The following is a 20,536-nucleotide window of genomic DNA, read 5'->3' as shown; positions in this document are numbered from 1 at the left end:
TGTCCTTATCCTCATATCAAACATGTAGTCATTGGCAGCGATATAAACATCTCAATCTCAATACTCTCCCGTTCCCTGCAGGTGGGGGACTGTGGCTCCTCTCTGAAAGAGGGTGGTGGGGGCGGGGACAACGGGCGCGCCGCCGCGGTGGAGAGACAGTCGGTTGCGCAGATCCACAATGGAGACGCAGGCAGGCACGGAGACAGGACCACTGATGCCCGCTGCCCCAAGCAGGAGAGGAAGGCTCTGGAGAACGGCATCCCCATAGAGCCTGCCTGCAGCAGGGCGGACGACGGCCCCCCGGGTCAGAGCCTGAGCCCCTCCCTGGAGAACGGCTTCCTCCTCAGGCGGGGCCAGCAGGACTCCCAGCAGGACAAAGAGGAGACACTGACGACCCCGCGCAAGAAACGAGGGAGGCGGAAACTGGAGCGCCCAACGAAATGTGAGTTCTGCTCCTCTTGCTTCATTCTTGTTTGTGTTTTTTTCACTGTCGTCTCTCGCGGAACCAGAGGCCAGTGTCAATTGAAACTCCACTTTGAATTCTCAATGAATGTTCAAGGTTCATCATTGAAGGGGGCATTTAGATTTGATCTCCAGTCGTTGTAGTTGGGATGAATTTGACACAGGTAGAGAACAGGTAGAGATTGTTGATAAACAAAAGATGCACACACATACAGTAGTGGGGGGGGAAAGTGGTAGCAGAGGACTGAGAATCCTGTTGACAGTGTATTGTTAGTGTGATGAACTATATCAATTAGCCCCTGCCTCCCTAATGGTCACCCCTGTGTGTGTGCTGTGCTTGTGTGTGTGTGTGTGTCTTTGTGTGTGCGTGCCTGCGTGTGCGTGTGTGCATGTGTGCGTGCTGTGCGTGTGCGTCTCTCTCTCAGAGGGACAGGCTGTGTGACCTTGATGAGGAGTGCAGTAAATAAGGCTTGGGTAGAGCCAGCCGTCTCCTGGCAACGTGCCCCTGGTGGTGCCGAGCGACAGGGAGACAGCAGGTCTCTGTTGTGGCCGCTTCTTCATCAGGGGCTCGCCAGGTGGATGGCACGCTGCCCAGGAGCACTTACACACTGAGTCTGCACTCTGTTTTCACCTGATCCACACATACAGTACTGTACAGTACAAGGGAGGCTGGTGGAGGCCGAAATCAGGAGGACGGGCTTGTTGTTAATGCATGCAATGGAATGAGGAATGGTATCAAACACGCATGCTCATGCTCATTACAATGAGCCGGTTCTCTGATTTCTATCCCCACTAGCCACTGTTGGGACAGTACAGTACACAGAGCGATCTGCATCTGCACCAGCCCCGATCACATGAAATGAACCCAGTACACACATTGTCCCACTCTAGATTGACCTCATCCACTCTCTAGATTTAGCCAAGCTGCGTTGAACAGCAAATCTGGGTGAATGTCACAGGGATTGTCATTTTGTTTGTGTGTGCTTGGGTATTATTACAGCACATCCAAGCAGTATGCTACATTTTTAAGATAGGCCTACATGCACATGCATGGTAGCGGAGAGTCCCGTTGCTAATTCAGTTTGTTGAGATTCTACTTTAATATAATTCGTCTCGGAGAGAGGAGATGAACTGACGGCAGTGTGGCGGATCGATAGCAGGCTGTGCAGGGTTCCTGCCATTCATCTGGAAGGGCACAGGAAGGATTTGAGCTCAGAGTGGAGTGGAACTGAGCACTAGGAATACGAGAACTGGAACACACTCAAACTGGCGAGGTATACTCTCTGTGGGCAACGCTAGCCAACTCTCCTCACAAACCCAATGACCTTGGCAGCCACTACGTAAAGTAACACCCTCCCCTCCCCACACACACACATACACATATACACACTGCCTCAATGGTTGGTAATGTAGTCACTTATTCCCATTGAGGAAGGGGAGAGCGAGATGGATGGAAAAAGAGAGAGAGAGAGAGAGAGAGAGAGAGAGAGAGAGAGAGAGAGAGAGAGAGAGAGAGAGAGAGAGAGAGTTACACATGGGACAATCTTGAAGAGGTTGTCTAGAGACTTAGCTATTGTTTGGATTGGTCTGTAGAGTACTTCAGCGACAGCCTAGAGCAGTTAGAGCCGAAAACATACTATCAAACATACTATCAAACATACTATCAAACATACTATCAAACAGTCATCTCTGGTCTCAAGTGATCTGTGTTGTTGTGTCTGTAAACTGGATGAAACAACTCTTTCCACACAGTGTTTAAACCACATTGTTTTAGGATAGGACATGGTTGTATACATGGAATGTGGTTGTATACTTTTCAATGTCATACGCCTAGAAGTTCATGCAATTAAAAAATGTGCTTCTATTTTCATTGGACACTGAAAGTTGTCAGAGGAATATAATGCATTGTTGCTGTGCACATATGAGTAACTTCATCAGCTGCTTCTTGTGTCCTTATCTCTCGGCTATTTCTGCTATGGATAAAAGAGTTTTCATGAATCATGAATTGTGAATCATGAGTGCCCTTCTAGTGTTTCAGTTGGGTTACATCCATGCTCCTTGGCTAACCTCTGCCTGCTCCGCTGAGCACAGGAAAACAATGCTGTTTAGGAATGAATAACATGCCTTTGTTGTTATAGAACTCAGGAACGTAAATCAATGCCAAGTTAATGGAAAACCCAGTTTCCGAAGTCTTAGTTTACTACAAACTATTTATGAGAGGGAGGGAACAAGGCACATTTTGGTATAGGCTGAAAAGTAGCCTAATTTTGTTGTGCAGTTTTTACATAAAGTTTGACAGCTTGTACCCTTTCCACTTCTTTACACCACATGCAGTGTGATTTCCTGACCAGGTTTGTTGAGGTCTAGGGGCCCCATTCTTTTCTGCCCACAAAAAAACCCTTGCATGTGCATGCAATAGCCTAACGTCAGATGGTACAGCAGGGGATTGATTTGAGATATTTGTGTTGAGATTTACCTGTTTGAACTCAGTGAGTAATGTCAGCTTTGATATTCTTTCGCAACGTCAAAATCAGTTGCAGATGATCCGAATTAAAGGGCTATTTCGTATTTTTCGTTGCATAGCTTGATTCTGTTGAGTTTGTGGAGATCTGACCAGAAGTCTGAAGTCACACTAGCAGCAGCAGAAGTACTGAGAAGCAGTATGTTGTTGTTTTTTCTGCTTAGTGTCAAGGGAGTGGGAGGAGCCATGCCTAATAGCAACCAGCTGTGGCTTTCCTGAAGGGGGGATATAAGGTCACGAGTGTGACGTGTGCCAAAGTAAACCTGGCCTCTCTCCATACTCATCCTGGCCCGGGCAATCGCCCCCAACCCTCTCTTGTTGCATCAACTCCTCTCCCACTCCAATCCCTCATCTTGCTCTCTCTGTATCTGTATCTGACTGAACTAGCACCTGGGGTGTCAGATTCTCTAGGATTCTCTCCGGGTTTGAGTAATGGAATAGACCTACGTATGTTTGTCTCAATGCACATTGAGTTAAGCCTGACCAACCAGGATGTGGTGTAGCGTGGTTCACTGGTGGAGGAGAGGCAAGGGAGAGGCACGTCTTCTTCAGGGGTCATCATGGGGTGCAAGCAAGACTGCAGACGACTGATTTCAGGTGCTAGGTGACAAAGGCTATTGTGACGAGCTGCAGCAGCTACACTCTTATTATTAATGAATGATTCAGTGTCATCCATTGCTCTTGTGCCACCGTCTCTCTAGATGTGGAGCAGAAGGAGGAGGACGGCGGTGATGCGGTCAAGAATGAGGTAAGAGTCCTGATACTGCTGTGTCATTTCAATCACCTTTTCAGTGGTTCTTCTACCCCTCCTTCCTTACCCTCACCTCTAGTACCCCCCACCAGCTTGACGATGGGGACTAGGGCTAGTGTTGTAGGTTGGTATATGTTTACAATGCCATGAATTCTGACTTCTGAAAGAAATGGTACCTGATGGTGTATATAGATTTGAAATATCAAATACACTTGGTGTCGACATGGAAGGTCCTTGGGGTAGCAGACGGTGATTTGTTGACGAGACGGTAGCGGTTGCCAGGGCTCTGGATAGACATGTGAAAAGATAGTTCTGCTCCTTCTGCCTGTTTGACCAATCACACATCGCCGGACTGGCATTCCATGTGTGAGTCATCCTCTCTTTTCGGAGTAGACCCCCCCCCCCCCTCAAAACAAGAGACCAAACTACTGCCACTCTAGCAAGCTAGCCAGCAGTTTCAGCAATGATGAAACTATATGCTTCCTCCTTTGACAATCATACCAAAAACATCCTAGCAGAATAAAACAAAAATAGTTGATATTTTTTTCGTGTTCTTCTTCATCCCTTTAAACAGGGAGCTCGAGGGAGGCTCCGTGGGGGAGTGGGCGAAGTCAGCCTTCGTCAGAGGCCCATGCCCAGAGTAACCTTCCAAGCCGGTGACCCTTATTACATTAGCAAGAGGACCAGGGAGGAGTGGCTGGCCAAGTGGAAGATGGAGGTGAGTACATCGGCTCGCCACTGTCTCAGGGGACCACAGATAGGGCTGGAGGTCATGGCTCTGACTGACAGGCCACTGGGATGCCATGGGGCCACTGGGCCAGAGCTGTCAGGTTAAGAATAGATCCCAGTAGATCATTCACAGCCAAGTGTATTTGATGGGTCATTTGATATCTCGTGAAGGTACCATTTATTTCATTGGCTTTGTAGGGTGTTTGCTGAGTTTGCTTTCGTTGTTCTTTGTACTTTGAGATCTGTTGAGATATGCTGGTTGATAACCACTAGAGTAATTATTGCTCACTGCTGCTCTCTCTCTCTCTCTCTCTCTCTCTCTCTCTCTCTCTCTCTCTCTCTCTCTCTCTCTCTCTCTCTCTCTCTCTCTCTCTCTTTCCTTTTAAGTATTCTTTTCTGAGTGGGGCAGTCCCACTTATATTTTTATTTTTATTGTGATAGAGATGGTGGAGATTTGACAGGTAGGATGGGTGAGAGAGAGAAGGGATAACATGCAGGATATGTCCACAGCCGGAATCGAACCGGGAACCCTGCGGTTACGTGGTAAACACTTAAGCCACCTAAGCGCCCCTCTCTCTCTCTTTTCTGCCTAGATTTGGATCCCACTATATAGACGTCATAGTCATGAGTTTTTCAGCAGTTAGGGTCCAATTTAACCACCGCCTGAATACATACATAACTGTCTAGGAAAACAAGGCAATGTGTACAGTTACGTTGTCACAACCACTTCAACATTGTTTGTATTACAGACACATTTGCACCCCTATTGCATGAGATGAAATCATGCCTCAGTCTCTAGAGTGTGACTTCACAGAATTCCGTACTAACCCAATGAGACATACCACGTTGCTTATTCAAGCTCTGATTTCATTAATAACAGTTTCTAAAACAACGGGCGATAAATCCTTGTAAATGTACAATTTCCCTTCTCTGGCTCCTTCGTCATGTCAGATATTACCCCTGGTAGTAAATTGATGTAGTGAGAGTTTCAGTGTTACATAATGAGCTGTGTCCATGGAAACAAGATGGGGCCTACCATTTCAGCGTCTACCCCAACCCCCTCCGCTCTCCATTGGACCAGGCTTGGGGAGAAGCCATAAAAGTGTCTGGAGGGTGGAAGTATTGCCAAATTAGCAGGACATGCTGGGGTCTGGCGAGTGAAACGTCGTAAAATACTAGAGAAACAGGCAGATCACATTTTCCAAATAGGGACTGCTTTTGTCAAAGTAAAGTGCTTCGGAATCATAAGATGGGGCATTGCTATGAAAGCATGTGCAGAAAAAAAAAATCAGCTTTATAGTCATTCAGCTCATTACATATTTTTTTTTAAATCCAATTTGCACAAGGATCGATTTGTCTTGGCATTGTAGCTCTGTGCTGAGGACTTAAAAGTGGACATTAAGCGGGTTGATTCAGTTTCTCTGCCAGAGGGCTTCAGCTCTGGCACGCTGGCGGAGCTGTCTGAGGAGTCGTGGTGTCTGAAAGGGTTAGTTTAAAGAGGAATGGAGACCCTGTTTTCTTCCTCTTTCTTTCTCAGAGAGTGGGATCACTCTCTTTTTATGTGCCTTGTGTTACAGTGGACTTTCTCTCTCCCACCACCATTCTTTTCCTGACCCCTCCCCCAACTATGGAAATGAACTCTGTGCTATGGATATGAGGGTGAAGATGAGGTTTGCAGCAAATTTCCAACCCTGCTTGCAAGACAGCCTCTTGGCTTGCAGCCAACATTTTGCAAGTCCTCTCTAGCCAACCAGAATTCCTGTCGGCAATCACCTGACCCTGAATTCCCAGACAAAGAAATGTTCATGCTTTCTTTTTTTTGAGCGATCTCTTCTACCCCAGGAGTGGGGGGTAAAAAATTGAAGCCCCAGATTGGATTATAAGTGTCGTGTGCTGGCGTGTATGGGTATGTGCACTGCATTATTTGTTTGATAACACAGTGGATTGTGTGCATGTCTGATTAGCCTGCTAACAGCGAGGGCAATATGCTGACTTCAGGTATTTCCACAAGAGTTGTTACGGACCATCTGCTCTGCACAGCTTAAAGGGAAACCGTCTCTTTAAAAAAGAAAGTGAGAGCTGGCATTTGCAGAAGTGCTGAGAAAAAGTAGCTTGCGTGAAAAAAGTTTTTTTTAGACAAGATGTGATCCCAAGGGGTGATTGCGCAGAAATTATTTCCTGTGTTACTGCAGTGACAAGACATACTACTGTGCATATTACAACACTTGTACAAATCAAAAATGTTTATTTTTAAATTTAATTTGTTTTAATAGCCACATGATTACTCATTACATAACTCATTTTACACACATGTTCACACATACACAGTAGATTTATATGCACTGTGCATAATGGATTCATTATTCTTCATTAGATATTTAAACTTTTATTTGCGTTGCAGCTGAAGTTTTGATTTGAAAGATTGAGTAACTGCTGAACTGGGAGAAGTTTCACGAGGCCTGAAACTCCTGCAGTGTTAGTGGTGGTGTTCCAAATGCACCAGAATCACACTCTTGTCACCATATGTACCTTGTTGTCTCTGAAATTGTGCATGGAAGTTTTTTTTGGACCAATTATCACTTACCTTATTGTCTATTATAGTGTACATTCATTAAATGGAATTTCTTTAAAATATAAACAAACTGTCTTTTCTAAGTCAGTTAAACAAGCTCCTTGGGGAACTGTTTTAACAATGCCAATGTGAACTATGTATGTATTCATGACTGACCCTGTAATATTCCTAATTATCAGTTAAAAGGACATAATACAATGAGGACCAGATGGCGTCTTTTTTAGTGCAAGCCCCCAAGGCTCCTAATGAAATACACAGCCTTTGTGGGAGAAAGTTGCTAAGATTAGGCTAATGAACGCAATTGTCACATTGCTACACATTTGTCTGTTGTAATCTGCGTCTTAAGGAATTTTAGGGTTAATTTTTCTGCTTGAAAGGAAGAGGCTTTCTCAGGATCTCACAGTTCATGATCTGATGAGCCTTCCAGTGTGTTTACTGGAGGTGTATATTTGTTTGGTGAATGAAAATCCATTCTGGCCCTAAAGGAATAGAGATTTATAATGTAGCCACGCTTCAGTGTAGTTCTCGCTTGTTGAGTGAGAGAAACTATGAGGAGGTCAATCTTCATGGGATTTCCTAATAGTTCAACAACATACTGTGCATTTCCATAATTAATATCATGTTATTATCATGTTATAGCATAGTCCTTACCACTTACTCTGATTTAGCACAAGTGAGATGTTCATTTCCATGTACATGCCCTCAGATATTTCATAATCATATTCCTTGTATTATCAAATATTTGTACTTTTACCCATCAATCCTTTAAAGTGAGTCAAACTCCCTGTAAACAATGAACCAGATGGAGATATTGTGTAGCTTTTTTTTTTTTAAACAAAGCCATATCTAGATGTACATTGCTGTCTTTTAAAAATCCGACACCTCATGAGATGCAGTTCTTATTCCCTCAAGATGCACTCCATCATCCTGAGTGCCCTCAGGGTATCATGGTGTTCAGGATTCTAAAGACAGATTATCCCCTATTGTGTCCTCAACATGTCTCTACAATCATTCAGAGCACTGGAGGACGTGCATTCTCCCTGTTTCACTAACCCATACCAGAATCACATCAGGTGCACTTAATAGGAAAATGTATGTCATCCATGCTAATATTTTGTCTGTGTCGAAGGAATGTTTGGCATGTTTGAACTACCCATGGTATAATTTAACTAGTGAGTTATGTATTTGCCTATGTGAGGTTATTTCTGCCATGCATGGTGTCATTTTTGGCCGTTATCTCTGACCCACCATATGCTGGTATTTCTGAAGTTGTCAATGGCAGACGTGTGTAAATGATAAAGACCGCATTGTCTCTCCAGTGCCTCCTTCCCCTTTTTTTCCTCCTCTGGATCGAGAGAGCTTGTCTTGCTGGTGTAGCTGCACTCACACTGTGAGGCCCCCAAAAGGGGGCATTTACAACTGGGAAAAGGGCCAGAGACAAATATCTGGTTCTTATAGCCACTGTACTCTCTCCTCCCCCCACCGGCTTTTTCAGAGTCAGTTTTCCATTGATTCTTAGGATAAATAACCTGCTCGCTGTACCCCCGGAGAGAGGGTTACTCCCCCAAACTCCCCAAAATGGCCACCACTGTACAGTAGGCTTTTAGAAATATCCCCTTACTTGGTTACTAACAGAGAACGTCACGAAACAGTGACTAGCAGAGAACGTCACACAGGATGGCCTTTTCATTTGAGAAAATGAAACAAACTGAACTCAGCTTCTTCTTCCATACAGATCAACAGTTGCATACTGTGACAGGTACATTTTTTGCATGTTACAGACTTGCTCAAGGGACAAACCTCGATTCCTTGAGTGTAAATACATTATAGTGTAGCACATTATACACTTCCATTAGCCTATCATTGATTTACACAAAAAAAAGTTTGATCAAGTGTCCCTTTTTCAAACATCCAAGCAGACACACTCTATGCTATGCTATCTTATGATCATTCTCTGACTCCACTCCTCTCTGTGCTGGAGCCAAATGGCCTAACATATGGCCCAGGGCTTTGAACCAGCCATCCATTTCTACTGTACAGATATTTATAAACAAGAGCAGAGCCTCTTAATTGAAGACCACATGTTTCTGCTCTGTGCTCTCGTAGCCCCTCCTCCCCATGCTGTCTAACCACCCCCCCTCCACCCCCTTCCCCAGGTCCTACTGTATGGATGCACAGCGACCCTCCTCCCCATGCTGTCTAACCACCCCCCCTCCACCCCCTTCCCCAGGTCCTACTGTATGGATGCACAGCGACCCTCCTCCCCATGCTGTCTAACCACCCCCCCTCCACCCCCTTCCCCAGGTCCTACTGTATGGATGCACAGCGACCCTCCTCCCCATGCTGTCTAACCACCCCCCCTCCACCCCCTTCCCCAGGTCCTACTGTATGGATGCACAGCGACCCTCCTCCCCATGCTGTCTAACCACCCCCCCTCCACCCCCTTCCCCAGGTCCTACTGTATGGATGCACAGCGAGACAGGGCTTAGGGGTTGTTCCCAGCCCTCTCCCTTTCCCTCTCATTCTTCCTCTCCACACACACACACACACACACACACACACACACACACACACACACACACACACACACACACAGACACACACACAATCAGCCCATGGCCTTCATGCGTGTGAGAGAAACCTGAGAAAGATTTTGGACCAGAGTGATGGAATGAGTGCAGCTGTAAAGGAGATCCTGTGTGTTTGTGTGTTTATAATATGTGTGCCTGTGTGAGTGTACAGTGTGCCTGTGTGCATGTGTGTGTGTGTTTGTGTGCATGTGTGCGTGCGTGCGTGTATGCCTTTAGAGAGATGGAGAGAGGGAGAGAGAGGGAGAGAGAGAGAGAGAGAGAGAGAGAGAGAGAGAGAGAGAGAGAGAGAGAGAGAGAGAGAGAGAGAGAGAGAGAGAGAGAGAGAGAGAGAGAGAGAGAGAGAGAGAGAGAGAGAGAGAGAGAGAGAGAGAGAGAGAGAGAGAGAGAGAGAGAGAGAGAGAGAGAGAGAGAGAGAGAGAGAGAGAGAGAGAGAGAGAGAGAGAGAGAGAGAGACTACAGAATGAGTGCAGCTGTTAGGGATTTACTGTGAGAGGCTTAGGTCACGGCTGGGCCTCGTCCTCTGTGATTGACCTAATGGTTCAGTGTCAGGTACCACAAACTCAGTGAACTCTAAAGCCATTCATGCTGTACGCCGCAGTGCAAATACGGTATGTGATAGTAGATTGGTGAAGAGGTCGGACACTCGGGGAGAATGTTATGTTTACACAGGTTTAAGAATTTCTATGATCTTCTAGAATGTTCTTAGTTGGCAGCACCTAGTTCATATTTCCTAGTAAGGTAGAATCATTCTTGGGACTATTTTCTTTCTTATCGTCAAGGTTTCTTTTCCGTGACTCTTCCTTACATTGATATGCTTAACCTGCTGATCTTGTTACCAGAGTGCAGTGTACCTCCAACACATCTGACACCTCCCCTGTCCTTTGGCTCTGTTTTCAGGCAGAGGAAAAGGCCATACTGGTGTCAGTGATGAATACAATGGACGACCATGAGGAGGTGGAGACAGAGCCTGAGAAAGAGGAGTCGGTCATCACATGCCCCCAGCCCCCTCAGAAACAGCAACAACAGTCAAAACAACAACAACAACAACAACAACCACAACCACAACCACAACAACAACAGTCACAAAAACAACAGCCTCCACCGCCACAGCAGCAGCAACAGCAGCCCACTGAGCCCACCTCCCCCACAGTGGCCACCACCCCCGAGCCAGTCGCCATTGGAGAAGGAGACAAGACATCCCCCAAGTCTGCAGACACTGAGCCCGAGTATGAGGTAAAGACACACATGGAGGGTCATGGAGACAGCATTGAACATCTTCGCCATCTTTACATGTACACAGGTTTGTGAGATGGTTATGTTGACTGTTGTGGTTGTTATTGTTGTTGTGCAGGATGGCCGTGGCTTCGGCATCGGGGATCTGGTGTGGGGGAAGCTGCGGGGTTTCTCCTGGTGGCCCGGTCGCATCGTGTCCTGGTGGATGACTGGGCGGAGCCGGGCCGCCGAGGGCACCAGATGGGTCATGTGGTTCGGCGACGGCAAATTCTCAGTGGTGAGTGTGAAATAACACAGTGATAAACAACACCCCTGCCTACACCACGACTAAACAACAACAACAACAACAACAATGACATATTGCTCTGTTTCTGCTCTTGCCATGCAGGTCTGTGTAGAGAAACTGCTGCCTTTGAGTTCCTTTTTAAATGCCTTTCACCAGCCAACCTACAACAAGCAGCCCATGTACAAAAAAGCAATTTTTGAGGTGCTTCAGGTAAGTGTTGTGGATCATATTTCATACATAACCCTAAGCCTGGGCCTTGAGTAACAAACATGTTTTCCATGTCTAACACAGTTGAAACGAACCACTATCATGAATGATAATGTGTTTGTTATGGGTTGATATTGCGGTGGTTTTGAGTTCTTTTGATTGTAATCTTAGACTTGTGAAGATGTGCAGTCAATAATACAAGCAGCTTAATGGGGTAGCTCTCATTTAAATGTATCCTGGTGAAAGTCTTAAGTCATTAAGATGTCCATCTCGTCAGCTCAAAGCTCCTGGCAGTCAGCACTATGCGAAGCTCACTGTTGAGAGACAGCTCATACATGAACATCTCTGGAATGTCTCTGACTCGCAGCAGAGGATGCCTGCACTATAGTGAGAGGGTGCTGAGAGCACCTGCCAGCACTGGCACATCAACTGATGCTAACGCTGGACTTGTCCCCTCTACAGATGGCCAGCACCAGGGCAGGCAAAGCCTTCCTGGCCTGCCCAGAGAGTGACGAGACGGACACTTCCAAATCAGTGGACATACTGAACAAGCAGATGATTGAGTGGGCTATGACAGGCTTCCAGCCCACCGGGCCCAAGGGCTTAGAGCCACCTGAAGGCAAGTCGGACGCTTAGGAGGAATGTTCACTATAAAGAATATGCTATTAAAATATGATGTGTGATATGATGGGGTCTTGGCCTAAAATGATACACCTGATGCGAAATGTAGGTCTAAACACTTGGCTGCATGTCTACTTCTGTGAGAATGGCAAAATGACCAACCACAAAGGAACCCAAAACTATAAATTGTGAAATAACTTCAGTTTCTCTCTTTCTGATATCTTCTGCCCATCAGAGGAACGCAATCCATATAAGGAGGATTACCCTGATGTGTGGGTGGAGCCTGAAGCGGCAGCCTATATTCCTCCGCCGGCCAAAAAGCCTCGCAAAAGCACAGCGGAGAAACCCAAGGTCAAAGACATCATTGACGAGGGGACAAGAGGTAATATGCCTGGTTTATTGGGTTAAATAGGTTAAATAGGGGTCACCACCTCTATATCCCTCCCCTGAAGCAGGACTCAGTGGAGCAGTATAATATAGAGTAGGTGCTTTGAAAGGTAGTGGCTGGAAAATGGACCAGGAGTCACTGGGGGGCATATCCAGTTCCAGCAGATTTTATGAATTGACTAAACCACCTTGACTCTCAATGCATATTGTTTAGAGACGGAACAAAGCTATTTATATCTCTCTCTCTCTATATATAGAGTATATATATTATTCAATATTTCAAACGGTAATTGACTAGAGGGATATGTATGATGTCAACATCCATTATCTTCATCTGAAACCTTGGTGTTCCGCTTTTATGTTTTCAGAGCGACTTGTTTATGAAGTGAGACAGAAGTGCAGAAGCATAGAGGGTAAGTGTGTGTGTGTGTGTGTGTGTGTGTGTGTGTGTGTGTGTGTGTGTGTGTGTGTGTGTTTGTGTGTTTGTGCATGTGTTTGTGCGTGTGTGTGTGTGCCTCTCGGGGGAAGATGATACCCATAGACAGCTGCATTACACTTGTCCTTGTGTTGATGGCTCTAACTGTGAACACTGAGATGTGTTATCAAATGATACGAGTAAATAATACATCAATGAAAAAAGACATCCTCGTTGTCTCTCTTACCAAAGGGTCAGTCCTTAAAACATTATTGGTCTCTACTTATGAAGGGTACATTCCTCTCACAGCTGCTCAAATATGCTTATTGAATCAAATCCTCTCTGTGGCCTCTATGAGGATGTGTGGCTTTAGGCTTGCCTAGGACTGATATGTTCTTTTTTCCTGCATAGTGTAAACAAATCAAATGTAGTACTGTATTTCTGAAATTTGGGAGAGTGTCATGCCTCACATACATGCTATCATTTCTTTATGCAAAGCAGCACCTCTCATCAACCCTCTACACAAACCCTCTACACAAACCCTCACCTCTCTCTGTCTTTCTACTCAGATATCTGCATCTCCTGTGGAAGTTTGAATGTTTCCATAGAACACCCGCTGTTCGCTGGGGGAATGTGCCAAAGCTGTAAGGTAAGTAAGCAAGCATGGAGTCAGGGATAGCTCGTCTCTGGGCGCGTTTCTTATTAAACTCTCTGTAAACAAAACAGAAATAGGGTAATTGCAATAATTACAGAATTGCAGTGCAAGAGAAATACTACCGTATAGGTGTTAATGACAAGTAATAACATCTCAAGGACCAACACTAGAAACACTCAAAGTATTTTTATGTGAGTCAATGATATTTTAGTGTTCACATATGGAGCTGTTCATTCCCTGATTGTTTGTTGCAGAACTGCTTTCTAGAATGTGCATATCAGTACGATGACGATGGCTACCAGTCATACTGCACTATCTGTTGTGGAGGCCGAGAGGTACTTATGTGTGGGAATAACAACTGCTGCAGGTGAGTGTATATATATCCATCCATCCATCCATCCATCCATCTATCTATATGTATATCTATATGTATATCCTGTATATACACAATGCCCTGAGTAAGTAATGGGACAGTTAAGCCAATATGTACACAAATACCCTCAAATAAAAGATGGGAATCTCTACTTTAGCCTCATAGTAAACATTTGAAAATGTGTTTCTGTGTATTTCCAATGTATTTATGTGACTGTACAGTAGGTGTGTTTCTCGCTGTTAGTTAATGGGTGCTGCGGGTGTTTCATTTGTGATGTACATATTTTTGCCCGTGTTAGTTTGTAGCTGTACAATAACACACCTCTTCCTCTTTTGGGCAGGTGTTTCTGTGTGGGGTGTGTGGACCTCCTAGTGGGACCAGGCGCGGCGCAGACAGCTATAAAAGAAGACCCCTGGAACTGCTACATGTGTGGACAGAAGGGCCTGTTTGGTCTGCTGGAGCGTCGTATGGACTGGCCCTGCCGTCTACAGCACTTCTTCGCTAACAATCATGACCAAGATTTTGTAAGTCTACAGTATCTCAGCTGTGCTGCGTGTGTCAACAGTTAACTCCATGCCCGTGGAGTCTGACGAGAGACGAATACTAAGCCGGAATGTGTGTTGTCTTGTCTCTGTGTTGTTTCACAGGAACCACCAAAGCTTTACCCTCCAGTCGTGGCAGAGAAGAGACAACCCATTCGTGTCTTGTCACTGTTTGACGGCATAGCAACAGGTTAGACGGGAATCACTCTCCAACAGACAAAACCCTCAAAACTCTCTCTGTCTGCACAGAACGCTGTCTGTCTCGGATTACCCTCAGGCTGCCCTTCCCCCCCTCCTGATGATCACATTCACAACCCTGTCTCTTGTAGAGTAGCGCTCTAACACAACACGCTGTAATGTCTCCAGGTTGAAACATCTGAAACATGAACTAATTGATCCCTGTGCTACAGGATGCGTTGTGTTCTTTATACCACTCATTATACAGTACGCCTTTTGCGTTCAGTCCACTTAAGCGTTATACACAGGATGGGGCCAACCCAAGCCATGCCGGACCATATTCTGTGCGGATGGTATAGACACAGCTTGCTTTCTTTTTACATTGCCCCGTTACAGCCTTGTTAGGGTAAGAGCTGAAGTAAAACATTATGCATTACCACCGCTGAGAGTACAGGAGTTGTTGGGCAGCCTCACAAATTTGGAACTGTGCCGGAATATGTAATGTGAAAGGAAAACACATGTGCTAGCACAGTATAAGGCTTGGTACAGCCCAATCGGCATTATAAAGCCATTATAGGTGCTGATGATTAACCACGCTTCTTCACGTCAGGCCAGAGGTAAGGCCTTCAGTGTTGAGTCACATCATGACCATGGTGTGTGGTGGACTTTTGAACCCCCTCTGTGCAGGGCTGCTGGTGCTGAAGGACTTGGGAATCCAGGTGGAGCGCTACATAGCCTCCGAGGTGTGTGACAACTCCATCACAGTGGGCGTCGTACGGCATCAAGGTCGCATCATGTACGTGGGCGACGTGAGGAATGTCACACGCAAACATGTGAGTATATGATATGATATACATACTTCTAGACAGGTTACCACTAAGCCTTCATCTGTCTTTTGACTAGTTGATCTAGTTTTGCCATCTTTCTCTCTCTTACTCTTTTTGACACTCTCGCTCTCTCTCTCTCTCTCTCTCTCTCTCTCTCTCTCTCTCTCTCTCTCTCTCTCTCTCTCTCTCTCTCACTCTGTCTCTTTCTCTCTGTACAGATACATGAATGGGGTCCATTTGACTTAGTCATTGGTGGAAGCCCCTGTAATGACCTCTCCATCGTCAACCCTGCTAGGAAAGGCCTTTACGGTATGTTCAGTAAGTGTACACTTTACTCTTGTGTTGGTTGACTAGCAGGTTAGTTCACTATATGTTTTTTATATATATATATATATATATATATATATATGTTATTTTATTTTTTATTTAACAAATGTTGAATGCACTAGTAGTAGAGTACTAGTACTTTTTCACATTGTGGTCAGTAAATGACTCTTACTGTCTCCCTCCTGTAGAGGGCACTGGTCGCCTGTTCTTTGAGTTCTTCAGGTTGCTCCACGAGGCACGGCCTAAAGAGGGCGACTCACGCCCCTTCTTCTGGCTCTTTGAGAACGTGGTGGCCATGGGAGTCAGTGACAAGAGGGACATCTCTCGCTTTTTAGAGGTCTGTTCTATTACTGGGATTAATACCTCTCCTCCCCCATTAATACCTCTCCCCCCCCAGTTGGAATAGAGTCATGAGAATAAAGTACACTCAGTCACTCATGTGTTCGTAGGAAATCATTCAAATACAGTATGTTGCAATGTAATTATTGGATTATGAACGCCACCTTGTGGTACATATTCGCAATACATGTTGTCAATACAGTGGCCATGGTGAACAGTGGAAGCTGTTGATTTAAAGATATTCATTGATCATTGATTCAGAGTCACCTGACACACTGCTCCACTTGTGTTCATCTTTGTCCCTCTCTCACCATTGTGATTGTGTCATGCCTTTCCTCCTATCAGTGCAACCCAGTGATGATCGATGCCAAGGAGGTGTCGGCTGCCCACCGCGCCCGCTACTTCTGGGGTAACCTTCCTGGCATGAACAGGTTGGTGAGAGAACGGTGAGGGAAGCTAGGATGCTACAGCTTGTATCCTAAGCAAACAGGAAGCAGACCGACACCAGAAGAAAGATTCCAATCACATGTCCTTCCACACACTGTACTCCACTGTGTATAAACAAGTCCCTCTCCTCCTTTTTGATTATTTTCACGTGATTTCCTTCCCTCTCTTTACTCCTGCAGACCGTTGTCGGCCATGTGCAATGACAGACTGGATCTCCAGGACTGTTTGGAACACGGTAGAACAGCCAAGGTGTGTGTGTGTGTGTGTGTGTGTGTTTGATTTTTGCTCTTCTTTCTTGTCCAATTTGATAGAATAACTTCACATGATTAATTTGTGTACCAACAAAGATGGCAAGTGTGAGATGAGTCAAAGATGGCCAGTGTGAGATGAGTCAAAGATGGCCAGTGTGAGTGAGATTTTACTGTGTGTCTCGATCTTAGTGTACATTGTCTGGTTGTTCCCTCAGTTTGGCAAAGTGAGGACCATCACCACTCGGTCTAATTCTATCAAGCAGGGCAAAGACCAGCACTTCCCAGTCTTCATGAGTGAGAAGGAGGACATACTCTGGTGCACTGAGATGGAGAGGTATGGAAACACACATCAATAACGTGATTATACCTCTTTATTAAGTATTATGTATTAGCTTTCCTTGAGGGTGGGTATTTTCACAGGATTATAAGAACACTTATATATTATGATATCTGTGGGTATGATCCTAAATCAACCTTTTGAGGAAAGAACTCAGACTACTTATTATTGCACCTTTAAATGTCTAACTCTTAAAGATGTATTTCTCTATCTGTCTTGTCTGTCTGTCTGTCTGTCTGTCGGCCTGCCTGCCTGTCTGTCTTTCTGCCTGTCTGTCTGTGGCTGTCTGCTGCTCTGTCTGTCTGTCTGGTGGCTGCGATAGGGTCTTTGGCTTCCCTGTCCATTACACAGACGTGTCCAACATGAGCCGGCTGGCCAGGCAAAGGCTTCTGGGAAGGTCATGGAGCGTCCCAGTCATCCGCCACTTGTTTGCACCACTCAAAGAATACTTTGCCTGTGTTTAGACAATGAGAAGACTTGCTCGAAAAAAACATTACACAAATATAACTGATGTTGTAACTAGAAACAAGAACCTTGAGATTATACATCTTGTATAATTTGCAAGCGGAACATCAACGTAGATATTTCACATGATTTCTTGTATTTTAAATGTAATTCTTATTCTATTTAATTTTATGTCATTTTACCTTTTAGCAGTGTTATCCAGTATTTTTTTTTATTGATTTATTTGTGCAAGCTATACTTGAGACAAGGCTTTCTTCTGAAGGCACTGAAAAAGAAAATATGATCTGATAAAAGACTGGGATTGAATGGTAAATATCAGAAAGATACTAATGGTTCTAAGATGCATACTGTATGTGGCTGTGTGAACAGGAATTGTGAACAGGAATTGTGATTGGCCAATACCTAAGGTGGGTTATGAATCCCACCAATAGTGTAGCCGTGTTCCATGTCATCAGCTACTGAGCTTCGCAGAGTTAGGTGAGAAAGGCAATTTTCTTCAGTGTCAAGAGAGCTGTGTCTTAATGAATCCAAAACACCAGATCACATATACCTCTTTGTTTACAGTTTATACTCACAACTGAAGGTAATAAAGGTACTACTGTAATATGGTTACAATACCATGGTGCTCCAAGATGATGGAAAACATCACAGTCCATGTGGCACTACAATTTAGACAAGATGGAATTCTAAAACCATTGCCCTGGAAAGTTTTTTTTCAGTGTCATGTTTTTCAAGTTGTGTGCTATTTTCATGACTTAAACGTGGCAAAAATAAGGAGTGTTTGACATTAGACTGCAGAATATGCCATATCCTCTTTTCCATCTTTTACAGCTTTTATAAAAGATTCTACTCGTGCTTTCCCAATCTATAGCCTTGCTATACTCAGGCCCATTGCCTGTGTGCACAAACAGAAAATGAAGCTAGCTGCATGGGCAGTGATGTTTTCTGTCATTCCAAAAACAAACTTGTGATCAAAGTCTGTGGTGAACTACTTTTTTCTAAGTTTCATCCTGACTAATGTCATTACTGTATAGCTGCAAGTGGGCATGGCAGTAGGAGGGGGGGGGTCTGGTCTGGCATATCCATAGCCAAGTAGACCCCCTCACCTTTGACCCTTGCAAGCTTAATACTGTCAGGTGCAACTCTTCAACAATATGGTGCGGCTTCACAATGTTCTTCTACCTTTTTATAGCAATTTTGTGCTGTTTTACCAACATTATAAAGCACTTTTATATGTATACTTACTTTTTTTTTTCTTTGGTATTTTTTGGTATTTTGAAAAATCTTCTTGGTTCTTGTGAATTGTTTTTGTTTGTTTTATGATGTGAACTATTCTACCCTCATGTAATACTTTTTGTATACAGTAGGGCTGTGCCAATAGAAGTGAAAGAATGGATTTTTAGGAATATGTGAAATCCATGTATCCGACTCAATGTACAGTAGATGGATTGAAATGTATCATTGTACCCCCTACCATATTGTCTTCTGTTTTTAAGCAGTGATACGGTATGTCAGTCTCCAGATTTAAAGAGTGTGTCTATTTCTATTAAGATTGTAGGATTTAAAACAGAGTTAAGGAGCTATGTTATGTGTCTGTACTTGCTTCCCGAATGAGAAACTCTAATTTCTGAGAGTTGTTCCCTTGTTAACCCCAAATAGTTATAGTAAGACAAATTCAAAAATCTATAATCCAAACTTGGATTGCATTCCAAATGTTAAATTCTCTTGATTGTAACCTTGATTCAGAATATGGAGGATTTAGGCAGGAGTTTGTCAGAACTAAAAACTGACACGGCAGTTGGCAAGAAGTTGTATGTACTCAAATAACAAAGATGATGATGGAAATAACAGCAATTATGACCTGTATATTTAAGAATGAAAAATTACTTCATTTCAGAAATTTTATTTCATATATAATTAAGTTCTTAAGTGACCTTATTGCCACCATTTAGTACACCCCTGCACTGGATTGATGTAAATCCCTGTGCTTTATGATATTTTGACCATATGTTAATTTCCCCTCCTAATCCTAAACTTTTGTACATTTTGTACATAGAGTTTTCCTGTTGCTGTTTTCAATTTGTTTTTATCTTTTTTTAATTACGTATGAGATGTACAAATATAATTCTTTGCTAATATATATCATGGAATTAGAAAAGCTTAGATGAAAAAAATGAAATCAAGTAATTGATCAATTTGAATAAGCTATGAAGCAGTAGTGGTTGGGAGACTCCAAGTCTGCTTTTTAGTACTGTTAAACAGTTATTTTTTTATGTTTTGAGTGACAAGTGAATTCAGATTAACTTTGTCAAGTGATCTTAATGGTAGCCTAATGACAGCTTTAAGATGGACAGCCTCCACTTCACTGCACAGCCCTACCTAGTGTTGTTTTTGCTTTTGTTTCTTTTATAAGAACTATAAAGAGGGATTGTAGGTGTTTCTGACGGTGCTAAACATTTTATCTAATCAAGAAAAATATATTTGTTTGGAAGAGAAATAAACTTGTCTTGACAATGACTGTTTTTAAGTTCCTTGTAGTAATGGAAAAGCACTATTATTTCACTCTCATATGAATATATTAACAAAGGCAATTTAACTTTGTACTTGAAAAAATAATGGTAATACATAATGAAAGGTTTCCTATATTGTTTTAGATTAGAAATTGCTGTAGTTGGTGCTTATCTGTGGGAAAATCATGTACTCATAATGGGAAATAACAAAAAAACATTACAGTAATACCTTTTACTGTAGCATAATGTATGCTTAATACCTGGCTGCATTGCTTCTTAATCCTACATTCCATGCCGTAATATTCACCATGTCTGTTTTCAATTGTCTTTGATTGATGCTTTGTTATTATTGGCAACAACATGACATTTCACTGTTCGGACAGGTCAGCTCTATATTTAAGGAATACTGTTGACGCTCTGTGTGACTTATTTGGTGTCATAATTGTTTATGGCCTATATGCCCTTTTTAAGACCAGTGCGTACAGCAAATGTAGCAGTCATTCTCCACCCT

At 43.8% G+C, this 20,536-nt stretch overlaps 2 protein-coding genes across 2 annotated transcripts in view; both read left to right on the top strand.

Moving 5' to 3' along the window:
• The window catches only part of dtnbb (dystrobrevin, beta b), a gene marked incomplete at both ends in the record, with an annotated part of 40,112 nt that extends 36,268 nt beyond the window's left edge, over positions 1 to 3,844 (top strand). Inside the window, 3 exons of the mRNA XM_080522430.1 lie at positions 82 to 442; positions 3,685 to 3,731; positions 3,776 to 3,844. Coding sequence (XP_080378556.1) covers positions 82 to 442; positions 3,685 to 3,731; positions 3,776 to 3,844 — 477 coding nt within the window. The remainder of the gene's footprint in view (positions 1 to 81; positions 443 to 3,684; positions 3,732 to 3,775) is intronic.
• dnmt3ab (DNA (cytosine-5-)-methyltransferase 3 alpha b) lies at positions 360 to 20,536 on the top strand. Its single transcript, XM_080550208.1, has 20 exons — positions 360 to 442; positions 3,685 to 3,731; positions 4,309 to 4,452; positions 10,524 to 10,859; positions 10,978 to 11,136; positions 11,248 to 11,355; positions 11,815 to 11,971; positions 12,209 to 12,355; positions 12,729 to 12,773; positions 13,345 to 13,424; positions 13,685 to 13,797; positions 14,144 to 14,327; positions 14,451 to 14,535; positions 15,210 to 15,355; positions 15,568 to 15,658; positions 15,865 to 16,013; positions 16,361 to 16,446; positions 16,642 to 16,711; positions 16,929 to 17,047; positions 17,373 to 20,536. Exons 3-20 carry the CDS (start codon positions 4,366 to 4,368, stop codon positions 17,512 to 17,514), a joined length of 2,304 nt encoding a protein of 767 aa, XP_080406334.1. The 5' UTR covers positions 360 to 442; positions 3,685 to 3,731; positions 4,309 to 4,365; the 3' UTR covers positions 17,515 to 20,536.

This window comes from Nansenia antarctica (genome assembly GCF_963989245.1).
Source record: "Nansenia antarctica genome assembly, chromosome: 1".
In the NCBI taxonomy this organism is placed as follows: Eukaryota; Metazoa; Chordata; class Actinopteri; order Argentiniformes; family Microstomatidae; genus Nansenia; species Nansenia antarctica.
The sequence above is the reverse complement of the archived record's forward strand: the minus strand, read 5'-3'. Positions and strand labels throughout refer to the sequence as shown.